General features: G+C 41.2%; 2 protein-coding genes across 2 annotated transcripts; both read right to left on the reverse strand.

Annotated features, from left to right (window-relative positions):
* Nucleotides 1-1,194: 1,194 nt before the first annotated feature.
* LOC311509528 (OX-2 membrane glycoprotein-like) lies at nucleotides 1,195-2,529 on the reverse strand (the record flags this gene model as incomplete). The annotated part of the gene is made up of 3 exons (XM_084574767.1): nucleotides 2,469-2,529; nucleotides 1,692-2,033; nucleotides 1,195-1,562 (listed from the first exon to the last, which is right to left on the reverse strand). The coding sequence occupies exons 1-3, from the start codon at nucleotides 2,521-2,523 to the stop codon at nucleotides 1,195-1,197; spliced, it is 765 nt and encodes a 254-aa protein (XP_084430893.1). The 5' UTR covers nucleotides 2,524-2,529.
* Nucleotides 2,530-4,847: 2,318 nt separating this feature from the next.
* LOC311509529 (nectin 1a-like) lies at nucleotides 4,848-6,180 on the reverse strand (the record flags this gene model as incomplete). Its single annotated transcript, XM_084574768.1, has 4 exons — nucleotides 4,848-5,242; nucleotides 5,336-5,587; nucleotides 5,741-5,830; nucleotides 6,144-6,180. The coding sequence occupies 4 exons, from the start codon at nucleotides 6,178-6,180 to the stop codon at nucleotides 4,848-4,850; spliced, it is 774 nt and encodes a 257-aa protein (XP_084430894.1).
* Nucleotides 6,181-25,209: the final 19,029 nt, after the last annotated feature.

Raw genomic sequence — 25,209 nt, forward strand, 5'->3', positions numbered from 1 at the left:
AGTTTGAGAACTACTACCATGTACATGAATGGAGTAAGAGCGACTAAATTAAAAAGGATCCTAAGTTGTGGTTTCATGGTTTCAGCAGTGTGAAAGAGCATACTGATGGATATTAACTGACAAAGAACATTGTACACAATAAACATTTTTATTAGACGAACAATCAGGAATATTCAGCTGAAATTAGAAAACAAATTAATAACACGCCACAACAAAAATGATTAAATCGTCACATTGTGGAAACAATAATAATGAAAAATATAGGTTGAGAACACATTTATACAATGTTTGACTATCTTAGTCTGTGTCCACTCAGTGCATTGTCTCTGCATGTTTGAGCAATAAATAACAAATAATAATAATAATAGTAATAATAAGTACCAATAATACAGTCATTTGATGTGCTTTCAAATGAAGTTCACTTATTTGTGGTATATATCTGTCAGATTTGCAGGACAGACTGAAATTGAAATATATTTTCATCTGATCTCTGTGCGTTTTTGGATTCAGATTCATTCTCCAAAATGCACACCAGATGGCACTACAGACTCCTCTTTGACATTAGGCGTGTTCGACTTCATGCAGATCTGTGCAGATCTGACTTGACGTGATGTATGCTGGGTTGCTCATGCTCATAGACCTCGAATATGATTGGTTAAAATGAACTTGTTCAACCCAGCATGCATCACGTCAAGTCAGATCTGTGGTAGGTAGGGGGAGAGCTGGAGTCACTGACATCATTAGACTGGCGACCTGTCCGGGGTGTGCCCCACACTCAGTAGTAGCTGGGATGGAGTCCAGCTCCCTGGCGATCCTACAGGACAAGCAGTTACAGATGTAATTCTATGTAATGATACTAGTGGACACCGAATTGTCCTGTGTGACCGACTGAGGGATTTAAGAACAGTTAAACATTGATCAGCTGATTGAGACACAACAATGATACTGTTTGAAAGACGTACCTGTTATGAGTTTCTCTTCAAAGCCTGACAATGATCACTGCAGCAAGACCAGTGGTCAGCAACACAGAGACTATGCTGAATAAACGTCCTCCTATGAGAGAAAGAGCAACAAACATTGATATGACAGACTCAGCAATGATAATAAAGTAACAACAGAATGAATAGAAATACTAACTTGAGACCACATGAACATTAACTGCATCGTCCAAACTTGAACAAAGAAACTCAGACATCAGGATCTCAAAGTAATCATCAGTCTATAAATGTGTGATCTCTGAAAGTGTTTCTCACCATCAGCAGACGTCGGTTTGAGCCCAGGAATCGTCTCCAACACCTCTATCTGAGGACCAGAGAGCACTCCAACTGTACATCCAACCTGTGTGCTGTTTAGATGGAGAGCTGACAGCACAGCTGTAGTGGTGACAGTGACTGTACCATTGGTGTTGGACACACTGACGCTGTTGTAGTGAGTCAAGTTGTGGTCTTGTGGTGTAGCTCTCAGTGTTACAGTGGGAGCAGGTCGACCTGTGGCTGAACAGGACACAACTAACTCTTCAGTAGAGTTTGATCCTCTGACATGTAGAACAGGTTGATGCAGCTCTGCAAAGAAAAGACATTGAACAGATATCACCATGAACATGTTGTGTCCAGTCTGGTAGTTTGTCTGAGGATCAAGAGTCACCTGTTACGATGAAACAACATCAAACTGGAATGCAGTCAGGTTCTTACCATAAACTTGGAGACATGTCTCTCCTGTCAGAGCTCCTTCAGGGAAGGAGTTGAACAAACAGAGATAGCAGCCTTCATCCTGCTCCGTCACATTATTGATGACTATGGAGCTGCTCTGAAGTCCAGCATCTTCAAACTCTACTTTATCTCTGAAGACAGGATTCACTGTTTGGTTAAAGATTTTGTTGGAGGTGGCAACATTCATCTTTCTTCTATCAGCTGAGAACTTCTGCCATGTGACTTGAAGGATATCTTTAGTTTCCATGAGCTGACACTTTAAAGAGACTTTGTCTCCCACTGCTGCCATCACAGTCTGCTGTGTCTGGATCACAGCTGTTAGACCTGCATGGAGGAAATAATGACGGTTAAGGTCCACCCACATTTAGAGCAAAGCTCTCGTCTTCTCATCATCTTCTATCCAGCTGACCACTGGTTGCTAGTGGATGTGTGGTTACCTACAGTAGGTAACCCTCTTGTATATTTCCCACCTCATATATCCTAGATAGGGGTCATGAATCAAGTATCTGAATGCAGACTGTTGTCCCATTTCAATTTAATAAAAATATCAACAGTTAAATACAACACTTCATTTCAACATAACCCTAACCCCCTAACCCTTATTAGTTCAATTAATTAAAAATACATAAAATGTTATTACAAGTGTTATAAAGTTGAACTTTTTTATAATTAGTGCATATTTAGTTTAATAGGCACAATAAAAAAAATTTAAAATCATAATGTACAGTTTTAGTCGTGAACACAAGTTTTCTATCTCACCTTTTGAAAAGATCCCCAACAGAACAGAGAAATATAAGACTGCACTGTCTGGCATCCTGAATACAACTAGAGACTAGAGGGTAAACTTGCTTCCTCACTTATGGCTCTACCACTCTACTCTGTGGATGGGTGTTAACAAGGAAGACAACAATGTAAAAAATCATTCCTTCAATAAATAATCACTAAACACATTACATAACAGGTTCACTGGCATGTCCAAAAAGCAACAGATGAAATAAATAGTTATGATTTTGCTCTAAAATGTGTTTTATTACAGCGCATGTCTCTTGGTATCCCTGTTTACACCACAATGGAACAACCTCACTACTTTCACTTTCATATTTGTTATAATCAGCACATCTTGTGGTCGGCAGCAACTGGGTCAGAGTGGAGAATTACTACACAAAAAGGAAATTTGATTGGTGCATTACGTATGTCGTCTGCAGTCACAGCAGTAATACAGTTGTTTCTTTTTTTTTTTTGGTTTGTTTTCTCATAGTTGATGAGATATTGATGAGTATGTAGCTGCTCTGAATCTTGCCCTGAATCTTCAAACTCTACTCTTGACTAAATGAAAACGGATCTTAAGTTGGTGTTTCAGCAGTGTGAAAGAGCATACTGAGGCATATTAATTGACAAAAAAACATTGTACACAATAAACATTTTTATTAGACGGACAGTCAGAAATATTCAGTTGAAATTATTAAATAAATTAATAACACGCCACAACAAAAATGATTAAATCGTCACATTGTGGAAACAATAATATAGCTAAAACACAGGTTAATAACACATTCATATGTTTGACTATCTTAGTCTGTGTCTGTGTCCACTCAGTGCATTGTCTCTGCATGTTTAAGCAATAAATAACAAATAATAATAATAATAATAACAATAAAAAGTGCCAATAACCGCAAGAAAGTGCAAAAGTGCAAAATTGCCAACACACCAAACAACACACATTAAAACATACAGTTATTATATATGATTTCAAATAAAGTTCACTTATTTGAGGTATATATCTGTCACATTTGCAGAACAGACTGAAACTGAAATATATTTTCATCTGATCTCTGCATTTTTGGATTCAGATTCATTCCCCAAAACGCACACTAGATGGCATTACAGACTACTCTTTGACATTCGTGCCCCACATGGGGCATTTCCCTGCTTCCAGTTTCCTCCTATCACCAAACCACCCCGCTAATGCTGGCAATCTGCCTGTCTGGGTTGGCTGAAGGAAAACCTTTCCTATTGCACTATTGCGTCGCAGTCAGTGTAACACAGAATAAATGGTCCGTCAAAGTCCGCTGGGCTCACCGGATTTTCACATTCAGGGAGGCATAAACAAGCATTTTGCCTGAAGCTCTTGAAAGTTAAAGTGCCAAGTACGCTGGGACAAAAGTACAAAACAAACCAGTCTCTGTTTTAGTTGAAAAACTATCTGTGAATAATGCAACCTTAACTTTAGCTTAATGAACCATTGAGATGCAATGAACGCATGCTTGAATTTACACAGCTTCACATGTTGCAGGCCTCGGCTGTCTTTTCCATTGCGACCTGCCAGAAAGACAAAAATAAATAAACAGGCTATTATGCTGTGGGCAGAACATTTGTATAAATAACACTAGTAAATATAAATACATTCTAATATATAAATGAGTCCTGCTTCAGTTTATGTTGAGAAACGTCGCAAAGGTGATAATTCAACCGTCCGCTATACTATTTAGCCTAGCATGCTAACTAAAAAAAAAAAAAATCTACACACTCTCTCAACTATTTGAAATGAATGCTGAATACCATAACCTTCAGGAAAACTTGCTGCAGGACTCTTACATTACGAGGAATTTGTGTATCTAATGAACTGACAGGTAAGTGCAGTGTAAAATGCCTCACCTTTTCCACTTTATTACAGCTCCAACGACGACACAGGCAATCAAGACAATTGCAATAACGAGAAATGCAGTCCCGGACTTTGACGGTCCCGCCCCTAGAAGAAAAACAGCACGTTGGTTTGTCTGTACAGGAATAAGATAAATAACATTTTCCCAGAAGAGGAACGGGGGGATTTTGACAACAGCATTCTCACTTTTAACACGCTAAGCACTCACTTCCCTGATCGTGTCAGCGAACCTCCCCGCAGAGTTACAGATAATGAGCGCACTGTACTGTGACGCAGAGATTTCCTCAAACACGAAACCGAGTTCAAAGTGAAACTGGATATACCGTAAGCTGTGAGTCACTGCTCAGCTGTATTATTACACAGCTGTGCATATATAAAAGGCGTGATCACTGTGTGACGACGCTCTTACAGTTAGGCATGACGCTCTAAATTTGGGGCAATGAGATTTTAACATTCCACTTCCTCGTCAGCATGAATCATTCTCTTGGAAGTTTCTCGGGAACTCCACTTCCTGGACAATGAATGAACGCTCCCTCTGACGAATACACACCTTTGTTCTCAGGCACTTGAATGGAAGGGATGGATATCGTCTCCCGCCTCTGTGACTCCAGTCCACTGTTCAGCACACAATCCACATTTCCCTTCCAGCCGGTGGGCAGCCTCAGAGAGATGCTGCCGGAGCTGGTGAACGTGCTGTCGCTGTTCTTTTCTTCAGTTCTCGATGCTTCACGTTGGACGGTGACACCGTCAGAATACTCCCACTCCATGGTCGGTGCCGGTTTTCCCGTGGCGGTGCAGTTGAACTCAACCTCCCGGTCTTTATTGTCAAATTCACTGGTGACCGCGTGGCTTGTATTGGCTTTGGATATTCCTTCAGGGAGAATTGAAACGGTCTCTTTGAGCATCTTATTGTGACCTTTTCCTCAGAATTATGACATTAATATATATATTTTTTTTTTTTTACCTTTTACTGTGAGACACGTCTGCTTTCGTTTCGAGCCATCGGGATACACGTTAAATGAGCAAATGTAGCAGCTCTCATCTTCCCACTTTACGTTGTTAAGAGTGATGGATGTTGAGCTGAGGGAAGCTTCCGTGAAGCTGACTTTTGCACGGAAGGGTTCGTTGATCCTCTCTCCAAACCTTTTGCTGTACGTGGCAAGGTTCTCCACGGACTCATCCTGGAAAAGGCGTTGCCAAGTCACCTGCAGCACACCTGGCGGGAAGCCAAACAGTAGAATCCTCAAAAAACAGTCCAGGATTGGATTCAGGGTGGGTTAAACTCTTAAAACTGATGATGACCTGGGCTACATCCTTCAGATCACTGAGATTAAAATATGGTTTCATAAATAAATAAATCATTCCACACCTGTTGGATTAGCGAGGGAGCAGCTGTAATGTGCGGAGCCGCCGTAGACAGCTGTTGCGTTTCCACCTCCACTGATTTGGGAGGCTGTGGCTAAAACAGAAGAACAGCTGTTAGCCAGTGACTGCAGACTTTAAGCAAATATTTAGACACTAAATAAGATTAGACTTCCGATCAATGATCACTTAATAAACTGTTACTAAAATACAAAGTACAGAACACATTTTATTTGACTTCCAGTGAAACATTAACATCATTCAAAGCACTTTAAATGTAGATGTTTTTAAATATTGCCACATATTAAATGTAGCCCATAAATGAAATTAACATGTGATATGATGGGGTAATACATTTTTTTAAAAGATTAAGTCATAGTAATGTAGTAATATAGATGAGGATACCTTACCTTTGAAGAGGCAAACAGTTATGAGGAGCAGCAACATTTTCTTCCTCTGTTGTACAGTCAATAGTTTCTGTTTTGCGTCTGAGCAGCCTTTAAATAGTCATGGACGAAATGAAACTGAACACGCTTGAGGTGGTGATGGTGATGATACTGGTGGTGGCGGCGGCGGTGGGGGTGGTGGGGGTGGGGTGGGCGGGGGGGTTACACTGCAATTTCATCATGCTTGGATGATCATTTTGGTTTTCTTTCAGGAAAAACGATCCTACGGTTGATGGCACATACGCTGCACTATCAAATACGTGCAGACTGATGTCTTTACTGAAAACTCATCTTGCACCAGGATTATTGTTTTATTGTGGATGTGAATGAAACTCCAGGATATAATCACATGCTGTAAAGGGAGATGTCACCACAGTAAAGGGTTTTATTGTGTGTATATAAATACCAGGGAGCAGAATTAATCTAATAAAACAGTATGTTCGTGTACTTTTTCCCCAGCACACAGGATGGGTGGTCAGGCAATCTGGAATTGGCAAACTGGAATTGGACGTCGAAGATGAACAAGCTCAGCCTTTGAAGGAAGAGCAACCATTCAATATGTCCAGGTAGGTGAGTGCAGTGTGTGCAAGCTGTTAGAAATCGAGCACTTCATGGCGACTGGAGACCACTGGGTACTTGGGGGCAGGGAGGATAGATAGTGGACACCATGAACGTCTTTTTGGACTTACGACATGACTACACGTTTTCTGATTCTCTGTCACACTTTAACAATGTAAATGCCCCCGCGGCGGGGGGACTTCAACTATATTCATGGAACAACGGGATGGCTGCATGACTAGTCTGATATTCCAGGTAAGGTACGGCATTTCAGCTTCAGTTGAAACCCACTTACTCGTATGGCATTTCCCTTTTTGTCAACATTAAGGCAAAGAAAGACTTACTGTACTGTGTTGACAGCATCTCCAGTAATCACAAGTGGTCAAAAAAAAAAAAAAAAACCCTGCGCCTTTCAGAAGCAGAAGTAGAACTGTGTTTTGACGTTATAACACCTCTCTGTGTCCCAAGAGACTTTTATGACCATATTTATGTTTTGAGTGTGACTACAGTCACGGGATGTTGTTCTAGCTAAGTTAAACAGATGTGTTAAACAGTGTAGAAAATAACAGTGTAACAGTTTAACGGTGTAAAACCGTGTTCCTATCCATCAAATAGTCTTGCGTGTCAGTGTGGTTCTGGTGGCTTTATGGAAGTATGTCACATGCAAAAAAAACACAGCTTAGTCAGCATGATATTGTGGGATTAATCCCAAGTGGAGAATGGCTGCTGCTGGTGCTGGTATAAACACCTGTGTATCTGTCCAAAAATGCTGTATCAAGGTCCTGTGTTAAATCTTACTACGCTGCTTCTCAGCACTGACTCATGTTTCGCGTGTGAAAGTTCTTGGTAAGCTCTGTTTCACTTCAATAAAACAATAGTAAAAAAAAAAAAAAAATTCAACCTAAACTGCTTGACTTCTATCATGATTCATGTTTGCCAGCATTAAAAGCGGAAATAGATTCCTCGCAATTGATCACAGCCTGATCTCAGAACTGATGATTCATGTCAGTACTGACAGATGTCAATTAATAAACCGGGAATCATTAATAATAAAAAAAAAAAAATTAAAAAAAAAGATAAGATTCCTGTAAGCTTTGTCAGTGGCTGATTCGTTCAATTATTTTCTCCATTTTAACCTCCATCACAAAAAAAAACACAAGGAGGATCATGCACTAATAGATGCTGCAGCACTGATTTACCCTTGAGGTTTAGTGGTCAGGTGTGATATCATGTTTGCATGCAATAAACAGCCACTATTACCATAATTAACACTCTTGTGCAATCTTGTTTACCATATGCAGTGGCATTGGAGGGAAGTTACTCTCCTGATTCCTCTGAGGTGTGTCATATACTAGGAAAGAACCTAAGTGATCTGTGGAAGGGTTACTCCAGTTTATGTAAGAGCCAACATTTTTAACAGTAAGTGTCTCAACCTCGGGCGAAATATTAAAAGGATCAGTTTCATTTTTAATATTGTAGCTACTCATCCATAAATCCTGACACAGACTGATGGAGTGCATTATGTAATACATGCCATGCACTGGAACTATTTTATCTTGATTACAGATAATAGATCGTGAAACATTCTTTTCTTTTAGATATAAAATCTACTTGAAGGAAAGTACCTTATTTACCTGACAGCTGACACCTGTAAAACCTGTATAAGCGTAGATAGTGGCTTGTGGTTTAACTATATTAGTAGTATTAAAGTCCCGGCCCTATAATCGTTAAAATTAGACCAGAAAGTATGACATATTAGTTGCCGCGGTCACTTCTCTGATTTTAATGAACACATCCTGCCAGGAAGTCGCAGTTTAAGCTTCTTGTTTTTAGTTTTAAAGTTCTGCAATCTTAAGAAATGATTTGAGTTGCATTTCTTGCCTTGAAGCTATTCACTGTATTCCTGTTAATTGGTATTTGATTGTATTTAAAACTATTCTGAAAATTGATACTGGCAAAAGATGGCATTTTTAATATTGTGTCTCCTACCATTTAGCCATCACGGCGCCCTATAGTTGCCTTTTCCGTGCACGGTTGAATGCATATAACATAGTGCTGAATTTGCTCATCTAATCCAGATAGCTGACTCATTTCCCTAAATGTCAATTGTGCTGAGAAAACCAGTTCTCTTGACCCTCTCGTTTCTTCAGTACTCCAATTTTGTACAGTCAACCTCCAAATACAGGAAATGTAAATAAACTGCACGTATTATATGAATAGACTACGAGTAGGCTAAGAGAGAACAGACGATAAAGGTGTACGCCATTTACCGAACAGTGGGGGGTTTCAGGTCAAATGTTATCGACCTGTTACTTCCTCTACAAATGAAAGGGAATGTCAAATATAACAGGGGAATACCAGATGAATAAACAACAACAACAATTGATTTACCTGAGTGTTTCTGGAAGGAAATAAAAGAACATACCTTCTGGCGTCGATCTAAAATTAACTGCAGCCGAGGTTCGGCTAGCACAAGTCCGGTTAAAAAGAGGTCACAAATTTGGCTTTCAGTTCAAAATAACAAGATGCAGGAAATGATGTATTCACATGTGACAGAAGGGTAAACAGCAGCAATATTTTCTCTGAAAATAACCTTTATATGGATTACAATATAGGGTTAAAAAAAGGTCGATATTTAGCAAAGTAAGGGAATATCTACGTATAATTCTTCTGCAGTGTAGAGACAAGGTTTTTTTTTTAAGGCTGAAACAGAAGTTTGGTTTGTTTAAGGAAACTAAGCCCACGTCACCATTTGTATAAAAGGAAATAAAGGCCAGGCAAAACGGCACCACACATCCTGCAATGTGACAAACGTACATCCTCACCCAGAACCGGCAGTGCCAAGGAAATACCCCATAATGTCCAATGTCTGATCCTCACACGGCAGCAGGATCCTGCACCAACGCTGCTGCACCGAGAGCAAACGGAATTTACATGTTAAACTGGAATTACAAACACAAGATACCTCGCACGACCTGTAATATGCATTCACCTCAGGCATGGCAAACTGAAAGTTAAGTTTTATTCAGCTTAAATGGTTTGTTTTGAACCAAAACATTATCAAGTTTCAGTCACATACAGTAAGAGATAGCCGGGTGATAAACCGGCTTGAGGAGGGGAATCCTCAATAACTTGATTCCAGCGTGTATAGCTGGACTGTGCATGGATGCAGTCAAAATGATACTGAACCTCGTTTGACAACCTCAGTTATGTCCTCTAAAGTGTCATAAAAACATTTTATCTCTTACTATCACTTCAGGACAAACGGGAAGATCTTTACTGTAAATTAATGAGGACCATGAATACAAAAAAAAAAAAAAACATACTCACACTGAGAGAAGTGATTCTCACATATGACAGCAGGTGACACTGTTGACTCATGTCTGTGATTATCTTGCAGTTTCAGACGTTGTCCTGTGTACAGTTAGATGCAGCACTGGTTGTCACTTGATGTAATGCACAAGAGGCACAAAAATGAGTAATTCGTAATTTTACACCATCACCTATAAAGTAGTCAACATCTCTGTACTGAATAACTAAAAAAACGAAACAAAACATAACCGTGTATAAAATATGATTGAGGCTGCCATTAAAAGAATGAAAATCAATGTTTTTTTTAACCATTTATTCATGAGACTGATAATGATCTTTGTTACAGTAGAGGTGTCAGACATGAAGGACACACTTTTGCATTTTACAGTCAAAATCCTGACACCTGGTGGACAACAGACCGAACTACACTTCAGCTGAACAACAAGTCACATGGGAATACTCTACAAAACTTTTGTCCTCCCCGTTTAACACATTTGACTGTTTTGTTTGAGTGTCCTGCAGCTTGACGGTTGAATAAAGTCCACTTTCTGTCCGCCTGAAGGTGCTGTAGGGCTCAATGTCTGGATTTGACCCCTTCAGATGGACACATAAGCAAAAACCATCAGTTAAATAATCCACAGAAAATGAAGAAGGGTGCTATATTTTTCGGTACAGTACCTGGCTTAAATGACTGCTCAGTGCTTTTCGTTGATTTCTGGTGGATAAACAGAGAGATGCATTGGCAGCTTACTCATTGTGTTACTAGTTTCTATTGGCTAAACAGGAAATGAAAGACAAAGAGTTCCTTTACTGGTTCATATGATACTTTAAGTTTGTGGCTGCAGTGTCTTTGAAAATAAGACAAAAACGTGACTTGTAAACCGTAACTTAATTTAGAAAATATTCAACATGTAGATGAACACAAGGTGATGTCTCAGTACAATCGCCACTCACCTATGGCGTAGTCTTCTGTAGATACATCCCAGGATGACTAAAGCTACAGTGATGACTACAGCGGTTGAAGCACAGCAAATTATTATTAAGTCCTTACTAAGTCCTGGAGAATTGTTGGAAACTTCATCAGCTAAACAGGAACAAAGAAAGTGTTAGAAAATTAGAAATGTATCAGGATCTGCAACTTGAAGCTCAGTCACAAACATGAATTAGTTTGGCTAATTACTGTACAATGAAAAGAAGAAAAACAGGTGCTTACCTTGAACAGTGATACTGAGATGGAGAATATATGTTCCGCCATGATATGAGCACTCACAGGTGTAGTTTCCACTATCAGTTGAATTTAAATTGGTCAGATGGAGAAATGCAGTGTGATTCTCTGTCATTAGTGTGAACCTGGAGTCACATGTATTTGTAAAGTCTTGTCCATGCTGATAGAGAAGACTACATTCTTCTCCCCTTCTCATCTCTGTTCTTATTTTACATACTATCATGCTGATGTTCCTTGTTTCATTGGTGCATATTCCAAAGACGTCTGGTTCCTTTCCAGTTATGTTCACATGAATCTCTACAACAAATCAATTACAATTACTATAAAAGACACTTAGTTAAACATTGTTCTAACTTTGCATATGGTGAAAAGTAAAATCACAATTTAATACCATTAGAAAACTACAAAAAACATGAACTCTATGCATTTTTCCATAATAAAATATAGAGTGTGTTCATTACCTTCAGTCTCAGAGTGCACTGTTTGGGCCAGAAGCAGGACAAAGCACAGTTTCAGTGTCTCCATCCTGGTTGACTGCTGCTGGGAGTGGACTGAACGCTGAAGTGAGGAGGACCAGCAAAGCCTTCTGAAATATGTTCTCTAGCGACCTTCACCTCAAACTCTGCTGCACTCACAGAAGTGCACACCAGTGTGAACACTTCTGAAACGGAAGTGCGCTTCGGGGTCTGCTTCTGCTTTCCCATTAAGACACCTTAGAGGTAAAGCAGCAAGCAGGCACACAATACAAACAGGAAACACATTCAGGCTGGAATACGTTTATTAAACTGTCTTGTTTGGTGAAAGTGAAAGACTCAAAACGGATTATAAGTGAAATTCAAAAAACGTGTGGGTCTGTTAAAATGTGGTCGTGTCATCAAACATCAGACCTGCAGTGCCATGCTCTGACGTTAGTCAAATGTCATACACTAAATGTGGTTTTCAGTGAGTTAGACAGGAAAGATGATAACAGCGCTTTATTTGCAGTTGCGGCTTTCACATATAAATATAAAACAACACGCTCTGAGCAGCTCGTTGCAGTTTATGTCCTTCATCTCTTCATTAAGAAACCACGGCGCCTTCACTTAGCGCTGTTATAAACGCCTACATGACAATAACGTGACAATAAACTCAATAAACTGAAACAAGTTACTGCCATATGAACACCATCCTACGGTCCGTTTTGTACACCGAGATGACTTAAGCGTTTTTGTAGATTTCAGTATCCCGATAATAAAATTGGACGTCGTTTTCAGGATTTGCCTTGGTGTCGTGTCGGAGGTGATCTGAGGTCAGACTTTGGTAGAGATCGTCTGCAGGCTGCTGGAGGCTTGCGTAAGTGTCATCTCGGTCAACTTTGTCCTAAACAAATGAACACGAATCTGGTTTTCAAAGACAAAATTTGTCACGTTTACTGAAACCTGAGCTCTTCAACAGGCGGTTCGAGCTGTCATCTGTATGCTTGTGTTTTGTTTATGTAGCAAGCTAGCGTTTTCGCTATTGTTGTCACTGCCGACGGTGTGAAGAGCAAGTATATGGTTTTGATTCACTGAACTTGAAACACGATTTTTATAAGTTGGTGGACAGGAGTGCTATTTTTTTGCAACATGGCTGAATATTTTTCCGATTCTGAGGTTGTGGACGAACCATAGCAGTAGCATATTACAGGTAAACAAGCCAAACGTCACGGGTGCGTGTGGCGCTCTGAGATGACATCATCCAGGACAGAAGACATTATCAGGGGTCTGTAGGTCAATCTACAAACCCCAGATGATGATAACGTGCAACTCTGGACTCGGCGGGGAATAGCACAAGCGTACGATAACAAAATATTGGTGAAATGAACGAGTTCCGCAGCAGATAATGTGTTATTTAGAGGCTGCGTTTTGGTGCCCCATTCACTCCCACTATATGGATATACGCAGATCTAAATATCTCCCGAAGGAATACGAATTACACGAAAGTTATATGGGTGAGTAAACGATCGTATTTTATGCCAGCAATAAGGTCCAGGTTGTAAAAAACAGTAGTTCCCCTTTAAGGAAACTGAGCACATTTCACCATTTTAATCCCAAACTGTATAAAAGGAAATAAAAGGGAGTGGAATCCTTGACAACTAGATTCCTGCATTTACACCTGGATAGTGCGTAGGTGTTGTCAAAATGATACTGAAGCTCATTTGACAACCTCAATCATGTCCTCTAAAGGGTCATAAAGACAGGCCTTTTTACCTCTTACTATCACTTCAGAACAAACTGGAATATACTACTTTACTGTAAATCAGTGAGGACCATGAATACAAAAAAACAAAACAATCCTTATACCTGATGTGGACAAAAGTGTCCCTTTCAAGTTTTATTTTTTTGATTACTTAGCATTGGTTATGCTTGTTGCTATGATATTTGGCAAAGGTGTGTATTTTTTAACAAATTTTGATATTTCAAAAACAAATCCCATTATACTCTATTTTTGCACTCTTGATTTAAGTTGATTAAAATCTTCATGTAAAAAAAAAAGCAGAAAAAAATATTAACATATGCCATTCTTATGGCATTTTTGAAGAGGACACTTTTGTCCCTTAATGGTAACAACGTAACCATTTTAAAACCAGGTATGAGGGTTAAATCAAATACTTACACTGAGAGAAGAAAGTGATTCTCGCATATGACAGCAGGTGACACTGTCGACTTATGTCTGTGATTATATTACAATTTCAGATGTTGTCCTGATATATACAGCACTGGTTGTCACTCGATGTATCGCACAAGAGGCACAAAAATGAGTAAAGAAAGACGGCTGCAGATTTGTTAAATTTATTTTTTTATACCATTATCTATAAAGTAGTCAACATCTCTGTACTGAATAACTAAAAGGAACATAACTGTGGATAAAATATGATTGAGGCTGGCATTAAAAGAATAAAAATGTTTTTTTAACCATTTATGCATCAGACTGATTATGATCATTGTTACAGTAGAGCTGTCACACATGAAGAACACACTTTTGCAATTTACAGTCAAAATGACACATTTGACTGTTTTATTTGAGAGTCCTGCAGCTTGACGGTTGAATAAAGTCCACTTTCTGTCCACCTGAAGGTGCTGTACGGCTCAATGTCTGGATGTGACTCCTTCAGATGGACACATAAGTAAAAACCATAATTTAAATAATCCACAGAAAATGAAGAAGGGGGTCATATTTTTTTGGACAGTACCTGGCTTAAGTGACTTCTGGTTCTGGTTGATAAACAGAGAGATGCAGCAGCAGCAAATCTGGGTGTTTACTTACTCATTGTGTTACTAGTTTCTATTGGCTGAACAGGAAATGAAAGACAAAGAGTTCCTTTACTGGTTCATATGAAACTTTGTGAATTAAAGTTAATTTAAAATATATTCAACATGTAAATAAACACAAGGTGATGTCTCAGTACAATCACCTCTCACCTATGGCCTAGTCTTCTGTGGATACATCCCAGGATGACTAAAGCTACAGTGATGACGACAGCGGTCCAAGCACAGCGAATTATTATTAAGTCCTTATTAAGTCCTGGAGAACTGTTGGAAACTCCATCGTCTAAACAGGATCAAAGAATGTGTTAGAAAATTAGAAATGTATCAGGATCTGCAACTTGAAGTTAAGTCACAAACATGAATTAGTTTGGCTAATTACTGTACAATGAAAAGAAGAAAAACAGGTGCTTACCTTGAACAGTGATATTGAGATGGAGAAGATATGTTCCGCCACGATATGAGCACTCACAGGTGTAGTTTCCACTATCGGCTGATGTTAAATTGGTGAGATGGAGAAATGCAGTGTGATTCTTTGTCATTAGCGTGAACCTGGAGTCACATGTATTTGTAAAGTCTTGTCCATACTCATAGAGAAGACTACATTCTTCTACTCTTCTCATCTCAGTTCTTATTTTACATACTATGATGCTGATGTTCTGTGTTTCATTGGTGCATATTCGAAAGACGTCTGGTTCCTTTCCAGTTGTCTTCACATGAATCTCTACAACAAATCAATTACAATCACAATAAAATACATACTTAGTTAGACATTGTTCTAATTTTGCATATGGTGAAAAGCAAAATCTTAATTTATTAGAAAACTAGAAAAAAAGATAAATTCCATGCATTTTTCCATAATAAAATATAGAGTGTGTTCATTACCTTCAGTCTCAGAGTGCACTGTTTGGGCCAGAAGCAGGACAAAGCACAGTTTCAGTCTCTCCATCCTGGTTGACTGCTGCTGGGAGTGAACTGAACGCTGAAGTGAGGAGGACCAGCAAAGCCTTCTGAAATATGTTCTCTAGCGACCTACACCTCAAACTCTGCTGCACTCACAGAGGTGCGCACCAGTGTGAACACTTCTGGAACGGAAGTGCGCTTCGGGGTCTGCTTCTGCTTTCCCATTAAGACACCTTAAAGGTAAAGCAGCAAGCAGGCACAAAATACAAACAGGAAACACATTCAGGCTGGAATACGTTTATTAAACTGTCTTGTTTGGTGAAAGTGAAAGACTCAAAACGGATTATAAGTGAAATACAAAAAACGTGTGGGTCTGTTAAAATGTGGTCGTGTCATCAAACATCAGACCTGCAGTCCCACGCTCTGGTTTACAGCGAGTTAGACAGGAAAGATGGTAACAACACTTTATTTGCAGTTGCGGCTTTCACATATAAATATAAAACAACACGCTCTGAGCAGCTTGCTGCAGTTCATGTCCTTCATCTCTTCATTAACAAACCACGGCACCTTCACTTAGCGCTGTTATAAACGGCTACATGACAATAAATTCAGCAAGTGACATGGCTTCGCTGTTCGTGGTAAAACCCGTTACTGCCGTATGAACAACATCCTACAGTCGGTTTTCTACACCGTGATTTCAGTATCCTGATAATAAAACTGGATGTCGTTTTCAGGATTTGCCTTGGTGTCGTGTCAGAGGTGATCTGAGGTCACAGTTTGGTAGAGATCGTCTGCAGGCCGCTGGAGGCTTGCATAAGTGTCATCTCGGTCAACTTGGTCCTAAACAAATGAACATGAATTGGGTTTTCGAGGACAGAATTTGTCACGTTTATTGAAACCTCAGCTCTTCAACAGGTGGTTCGAGCTGTCAACTCCACCTGAAACTGGTCAGCCAACACACTGAATGGTCCTAAACTACTAACAGTATTTGGTAGCTCTGTGGAAATGATACTGAAGCTCGTTTGACAACCTCAATTATGTCCCCCAAAGGGTCATAAAGACAGGCCTTTTTACCTCTTACTATCACTTCAGAACAAACTGGAAGATACTACTTTACTGTAAATCAATGAGAACCATGAATAAGAACAACCCTCATACCTGATATGGACAAAAGTGTACCTTTCAAGTTTTATTTTTTTGATTACTTAGTGTTGGTTATGCTTGTTGCTATGATATTTGGCAAAGGTGTGTATTTTTTAACAAATGTTGATATTTCAAAAACAAATCCCATTATACTCTATTTTTACACTGTTGGATTTAAGTTGATTACAATCTTCATGTAAAAAAATCAGGCATGAGGGTTCAATCAAATACTTAAACTGAGAGAAGAAAGTGATTCTCGCATATGACAGCAGGTGACACTGTTGACTCATGTCTATTATTATCTTACAATTTCAGATGTTGTCCTGTTACATACAGCACTGGTTGTCATTTGATGTAACGCACAAGAGGCAGAAAAATGAGTAAAGAATGAGGGCACTGCATTTGCTGAACACAAGGTGATGTCTCAGGACAATCGCCTCTTATCTATGGCCCAGTCTTCTAAAGCTAAAGCTACAGTGATGACTACAGCGATCCAAGCACAGCGAATTATTATTAAGTCCTTATTAAGTCCTGGAGAATTGTTGGAAACTTCAGCAGCTGAACAGGAGCAAAGAAAGTGTTAGAAAATTAGAAATGTATCAGGATCTGCAACTTGAAGCTAAGTCACAAACATGAATTAGTTTGGCTAATTACTGTACAATGAAAATAAGAAAAACAGGTGCTTACCTTGAACAGTGATACTGAGATAGAGAGAATCTGTTCCACCAGGATATGAGCACTGACAGGTGTAGTTTCCATTATCAGTTGATTTTAACTTGGTCAGATGGAGAAATACAGTGTGATTCTTTGTCATTAGTGTGAACCTGGAGTCACATTCATGTGTAAAGTCTTGTCCATACTGATAGAGAAGTCTACATTCTTCTCCCCTTCTCATCTCTGTTCTTATTTTACATACTATCACAGTGATTTTCTGTGTTTCATTGGTGCATATTGGAAAGACGTCTGGTTCCTTTCCAGTTGTCTTCACATGAATCTCTACAACAAATCAATTACAATCATTATGAAATACATACTTACTTAGACATTGTTCTAATTTTGCATATGGTGAAAAGTAAAATCTTAATTTAATACCTTCAGAAAACTACAAAAAACATAAATTCCATGCATGTTTCCATAATAAAATATTGAGTGTGTTCATTACCTCTAGTCTCAGAGTGCACTGTTTGGGCCAGAAGCAGGACAAAGCACAGTTTCAGTGTCTCCATCCTGGTTGACTGCTGCTGGGAGTGAACTGAACGCTGAAGTGAGGAGGACCAGCAAAGCCTTCTGAAATATGTTCTCTAGCGACCTACACCTCAAACTCTGCTGCACTCACAGAGGTGCGCACCAGTGTGAACACTTCTGAAACGGAAGTGCGCTTCGGGGTCTGCTTCTGCTTTCCCATTAAGACACCTTAAAGGTAAAGCAGCAAGCAGGCACACAATACAAACAGGAAACACATTCAGGCTGGAATACGTTTATTAAACTGTCTTGTTTGGTGAAAGAGAAAGACTCAAAACGGATTATAAGTGAAATACAAAAAACGTGTGGGTCTGTTAAAATGTGGTCGTGTCATCTAACATCAGACCTGCAGTCCCACGCTCTGGTTTACAGTGAGTTAGACAGGAAAGATGGTAACAGCACTTTATTTTCAGTTGCGGCTTTCACACATGAATATAAAACAACACACTCTGAGCAGCTTGCTGCAGTTCATGTCCTTCATCTGATCATTAACAAACCATGGCACCTTCACTTAGCGCTGTTATAAACAGCTACATGACAATAACATGACAATAAATTCAATAAATTGAAGCAAGTGACACAACTTCGCTGTTCATGGTAAAAACCCGTTACTGCTGGAGGCTTGCATAAGTGTCATCTCGGTCAACTTGGTCCTAAACATATGAACCTGAATAGTTTTTTCGAAGACAGAATTTGTCACGTTTATTGAAACCTGAGCTCTTCAACAGGTGGTTCGTGCGGTCAACTCCACCTGAAACTGGTCAGCCAACACACTGAATGGTCCTAAACTACTAACAGTATTTGGTCGCTCTGTGGAAATAAGACTGAAGCTTGTTTGACAGTCTCAATCATGTCCTCTAAAGGGTCATAAAGACAGGCCTTTTTACCTCTTACTATCACTTCAGAACAAATTGGAAGATACTACTTTACTGTAAATCAATGAGAACCATGAATAAGAACAACCCTCATACCTGATATGGACAAAAGTGTACCTTTCAAATTTTATTTTTTTGATTACTTAGCGTTGGTTATGCTTGTTGCTATGATATTTGGCAAAGGTGTGTATTTTTTAACAAATGTTGATATTTCAAAAACAAATCCCATTATACTCTATTTTTTCACTGTTGGATTTAAGTTGATTAAAATCTTCATGTAAAAAAAAAAAAAGGTATGAGGGTTCAATCAAATACTTAAACTGAGAGAAGAAAGTGATTCTTGCATATGACAGCAGGTGACACTGTTGACTCATGTCTATTATTATCTTTCAATTTCAGATATTGTCCTGTTACATACAGCACTGGTTGTCATTTGATGTAACGCACAAGAGGCAGAAAAATGAGTAAAGAATGAGGGCACTGCATTTGCTGAATTTATAATTTTACACCATTATCTATAAAGTAGTCAACATCTCTGTACTGAATAACTAAAAAAAAAAAACATAACCGTGGATAAAATATGATTGAGGCTGGCATTAAAAGAATACAAATTAATGTTTTTTTTAACCATTTATACATCAGACTGATTATGATCATTGTTACAGTAGAGCTGTCAGACATGAAGGACACACTTTTGCAATTTACAGTCAAAATGACACATTTGACTGTTTTGTTTGAGAGACCTGCAGCTTGACGGTTGAATAAAGTCCACTTTCTGTCCACCTGAAGGTGCTGTACGGCTCAGTGTCTGGATGTGACGCCTTCAGATGGACACATAATCAAAAACCATCATTTAAATAATCCACAGAAAATAAGGGTGTCATATTTTTCGAGACAGTACCTGGCTTAAGTGACTTCTGGTTCTGGTTGATAAACAGAGAGATGCAGCAGCAGCAAATCTGGGTGTTTACTTACTCATTGTGTTATTATTTTCTATTGGCTGAACAGGAAATGAAAGACGAAGAGTTCCTTTACTGGTTCATATGAAACCTTGTAAATTAAAGTTAATTTAAAATATATTCAACATGTAAATAAACACAAGGTGATGTCTCAGTTCAATCGCCTCTTATCTATGGCCGAGTCTTCTAAAGCTAAAGCTACAGTGATAACGACAACGGTCCAAGCACAGCTAATTATTATTAAGTCCTTATTAAGTCCTGGAGAATTGTTGGAAACTTCATCAGCTAAACAGGAACAAAGAAAGTGTCAGAAAATTAGAAATGTATCAGGATCTGCAACTTGAAGCTAAGTCACAAACGTGAATTAGTTTGGCTAATTACTGTACAATGAAAAGAAGAAAAACAGGTGCTTACCTTGAACAGTGATACTGAGATAGAGAGAATCTGTTCCACCAGGATATGAGCACTGACAGGTGTAGTTTCCACTATCAGTTGAATTTAAATTGGTCAGATGGAGAAATACAGTGTAATTCTTTGTCATTAGTGTGAACCTGGAGTCACATCCATGTTCAAAGTCTTGTCCATGCCGATAGAGAAGACTACATTTTCTCGTCTCTGTTCTGATCTCACAAAGTATAAATATGATAACATTCTCAGTTTTATTGGTGCATATTGGAGTGACATCTGGTTCTTTACCAGTAGTTTTCTTAAATAGCTCCCGAATCACTGCAATCAGACAGAAAATAGTTCAGTTGTTTTCACATAAATCTCTACAATCAAACAATTACAATCAGTGTAAAATAAATTCTGGGTTAGCCACCGCTGTAACTTTGCATTTGGTGAAAATCACAGTTAATATCATGAGAAAACTACAAAAAATTATTTAAAACATAAATAAAAAAAATTTAAAAATTCCATGCATTTTTCCGTAATAAAATATATAGTGTGTTCATTACCTTCAGTGTCAGAGTGCACTGTTTGGGCCAGAAGCAGGACAAAGCACAGTTTCAGTGTCTCCATCCTGGTTGACTGCTGCTGGGAGTGAACTGAACGCTGAAGTGAGGAGGACCAGCAAAGCCTTCTGAAATATGTTCTCGAGCGACCTTCACCTCAAACTCTGCTGCACTCACAGAGGTGCGCAGCAGTGTGAACACTTCTGAAACGGAAGTGCGCTTCGGGGTCTGCTTCTGCTTTCCCATTAAGACACCTTAGAGGTAAAGCAGCAAGCAGGCACACAGTACAAACAGGAAACACATTCAGGCTGGAATACGTTTATTAAACTGTCTTGTTTGGTGAAAGTGAAAGACTCAAAACGGATTATATGTGAAATTCAAAAACGTGTGGGTTTGTTAAAAAGCGGTTGTGTCATCAAACATCAGACCTGCATCCCACACTCAGACGTTAGTCACTTTCTTACACTATGTGTTGTTTTCAGCGAGTTAGACTAAGACAGATGATAACAGCGACATATTTGCAGTTGTGGCTTTCACATATTATCAGGCCTGAGCTCGAGGTGTAAATATAAAACAGCACGCTCTGAGCAGCTCGTTGCAGATTATGCTCCTCATCTCTTCATTAAGAAACCACGACGCCTTCACTTCGCGCTGTTATAAACGGCTACATGATACTAACATAACAATAACTTCAACTGAAGCGAGTGACACGACTTTGCTGTCCGTTACTGCCGTATGAACAACATCCTACGGTCCGTTTTGTACACCGAGATGACTTAAGCGTTTTCGTAGATTTCAGTATCCTTGTTATGGTCCTGGGTTTCCAGTGCTGGTGTTTTGTTCTTTTCCTGCTCTCTCTTTCTCTCCCTCCCTCATTAGGCTCACCTGGGCAGGATTCTGGCAGGAGCTCATGACACAGCCGCATTCACTCTGCAATCTACACTCCTTAAAAGGCTGGCTGTGGCTTCCCTCCAGTGCCAGATAATTCCACATGTCATGGTTTGTGCTAGCTCTTCGGTTTCCGTCGTGCCTAGAGAATCTTTTGCTACTTGGGACTTATCTCTCGTGTTTTCTTGTTCCTTCCATCCAGTGCCTCCCAGGGAGAGCCGGAGTCCTGTCCCGGCAGCCGTTTTTTCAGTTCTTTTGTCGGTACTCCTGGAGTTTCCAGCGACTTTTGTTTGCCCTTTTGTATTGTTGTTTTGTTGACTTGGAACTTACCGAGTTTGTGAATAAACTCCTCTTGATTGACTTTTACCCGCGGTTTTATCTCCTGCCTTGGGGTCCAACCACCGGTTGGACGAACCGTCACAGAATTATCTGGCCCCACAATGGACCCCGCGGAGACTAACCGCGTGTTTGACGTCCTTTCCAAACAGGGAGCGATGGTGGGACAGCATGATTCCGCTTTACGCTCACTTTCAGACCGTCTCGACTCTCTCACCATGGGTATGACTCAGCTCGACAAGCGACTAGAGACCATCGTTGCCCGGCTCACCACTTCAGCAGCCCCAGCAACTCCTCCTCAACCGCCCACTCCAGCCGAGTCTAATCCAGCATTGGCGCCCCTTCCTCGAGAACCATTCATTCCCACACCCACCAGGTATGAGGGTCAGTTAGGGGCATGTGCACAATTTCTTCACCAATGCTCACTTGTTTTCAGCCAACAGACCACAACCTATGTTACAGACTCAGCTAAAGTAGCTTATGTTATGAGCCTTATGTCCGGTCAGGCAGCTACATGGGCCATGGCTGTCTCCAACCAGCGACCCGAATTGTACTCGAATTACATGCTATTTACCAGAGAAATGAGACAGATTTTCGATCACCCAGTCAGAGGCAGAGAGGCTGAGGGGCAGCTACTGGAGCTCAGGCAGGGTGACCAACCTGTGGCCCAGTTCGCCATCACCTTCCGCATTCTGGCGGCGGAGTGTGGATGGGATGATGGTGCTCTTCGGGCCATTTTTCGCAGAAGCCTGAACAACCAATTAAGAGACGAGCTAGCAGTAAGGGACAATTCTACCTCCCTGGAGGAACTGATTCGGCTAGCCATCAGTTTAGACAATCGGCTTAGGGAAAGGCGCAGGGAAAGAGCCAGTGACGGATTACAACTATTCGACCCTGCTCCTCACCACCAACGAGATAAGGGGCTGCCATTCCCTGCCACTGACTACACGGAACCCGACGGCCGGCCTCAACCCACAGCGATGGGACCTCCAGGGGAACCAATGCAGCTGGGGCGCGCCCGCTTGACTCTGGCGGAGCGGCAGCGACGCCTGAGACAAGGTCTTTGCATATATTGCGGCGACAAGGGACACATATTGGCCAAGTGCCCAGATCTTCAGAACTCCGGAAACTCCTCCCCGCGCCAGAGAACCCAGGTGGTCCGGTCCACGGCTACTTCGGCCAGAACTGGCTCCCGCTCTTATCTCAAAGGTATGTTGCTCCGGCCCCATCTTGCCATTCCAGTCCATGTGCTGGTGGACAGTGGGGCCGACGAAAGTTTCATTGATTCGGGCCTGGTTCAGCAACACAATCTACCCCTGAGGGAATTGGACTCGCCCAAGGAGGTTTTAGCCATAGATGGCCAACAATTGACACTGATCACACACAAAACAGAACCTCTGAAACTCTTGATCTCTGGTAATCATCAAGAACATATTGAACTGTATGTTATCTCCTCTCCTGTGACCCAGGTGGTAGTGGGGTTACCCTGGCTGAAGACTCATAACCCTCATGTGGACTGGGGAACATCGACGATACGGAGGTGGAGTCACCACTGCCACGCCCACTGCCTCCGGTCAGCTATCCCCGGTCCAGACTCCAGGAACCCCACCACACCGGAACACATTAGCTTGGTCAACGTACCCCAGGAATATCACGACCTCCAGGAGGTTTTCAGTAAGGACCAGGCCCTCTCTCTCCCTCCTCACCGCCCTTACGACTGCTCCATAGACCTCCTTCCAGGATCACCTCTCCCATCCAAGCGGCTGTACAATCTCAGCAAACCTGAGAAGGAGGCTATGGAGAAGTATATCACGGAATCCCTGGACGCCGGTCTTATTCGGCCCTCTTCCTCTCCGGTGGGTGCAGGTTTTTTTTTTGTTGAAAAGAAGGACAAATCGCTCCGCCCCTGTATTGACTACGCAGGTTTGAATGACATCACAATAAAGAACAAGTACCCGCTCCCACTTATGAACTCTGCTTTTGAGCCACTACACAACACCACCATCTTCACTAAATTAGACCTTAGAAACGCATATCACCTCGTGAGAATCCGTGAGGGAGATGAGTGGAAGACAGCTTTCAACACTCCCCTTGGACACTTTGAGTATTTAGTTATGCCTTTTGGACTCACTAACGCTCCTGCTGTCTTCCAGGCACTTGTAAATGATGTCTTACGTGATTTGTTAAATAAACGTGTTTTTGTGTATTTAGATGATATTTTGGTGTTCTCCCGCAACCCCAGGGAACATATCGAACACGTCCGGGAGGTGCTCCAGCGGCTGCTCGAGAACAGATTGTTTGTGAAGGCAGACAAATGTGAATTTCATGTCACCAAAACGACCTTCTTGGGGTATGTTATTGAGAAGGGGCAGCTTCACCCAGACCCAGTGAAGGTTAAGGCAGTGGCAGAGTGGCCTACTCCCGAGTCTCGTAAGCAGCTGCAACGCTTCCTTGGTTTTGCCAATTTTTACCGGCGATTCATTAGAAACTACAGTAAGGTAGCTGCCCCCCTTACTCAGCTAACCTCTGTTAAGGCCCCTTTTGCTTGGAGTTCCGATGCCCAGTCAGCTTTTGATCACTTGAAGAAAATGTTCATTAATGCCCCTGTGCTTGTCCACCCAGATCCAGAGATGCAATTCATCGTGGAGGTCGACGCTTCTGACTCAGGAGTGGGGGCCGTCCTCTCCCAGCGCCTCCCTGCGGACAACAAACTTCACCCCTGCGCATTCTTCTCCCGTCGACTCTCTCCAGCTGAGAGGAATTATGATGTGGGGAACCGTGAGTTGCTGGCAGTGGTCTTGGCTCTCCAGGAATGGCGGCACTGGTTGGAGGGCGCAGCTCACCCCTTTATTGTCTGGACAGATCATAAAAACTTGTCCTACCTCCGCTCGGCTCGCCGGCTCAACTCCCGCCAGGCTCGGTGGGCTCTGTTCCTGGGGCGATTCAATTTTACACTGACTTATCGACCTGGACCCAAGAACCTGAAACCTGATGCCCTGTCTCGCCAGTTCACGCCTCCTGAGGAAGAAGAGGTGACCACGAACACCATCCTGCCCTCCTCCTGTGTTGTGGGTGCCATTCGTTGGCAGGTGGAGCAGGAAGTTCGGGATGCCCTTAAACAACATCCTACCCCGGAGGGTTGCCCACCCGGACGCCTGTTTGTTCCTCCGGCAGTAAGGCCGTCCGTACTCCAGTGGGGTCACTCTTCCAAACTCGCCTGCCACCCTGGGTCTCATCGGTCGATCTCTTTGGTCCAACAACGATTCTGGTGGCCATCCATGTCTGCAGATATTAGGGAGTTTGTTGCCGCCTGTTCTGTCTGTGCCCGCAACAAAGCCTCACATCGCCCCCC

Source organism: Chelon labrosus, assembly GCF_963514085.1.
Source record: "Chelon labrosus genome assembly, chromosome: 24".
Classification (NCBI taxonomy): Eukaryota; Metazoa; Chordata; class Actinopteri; order Mugiliformes; family Mugilidae; genus Chelon; species Chelon labrosus.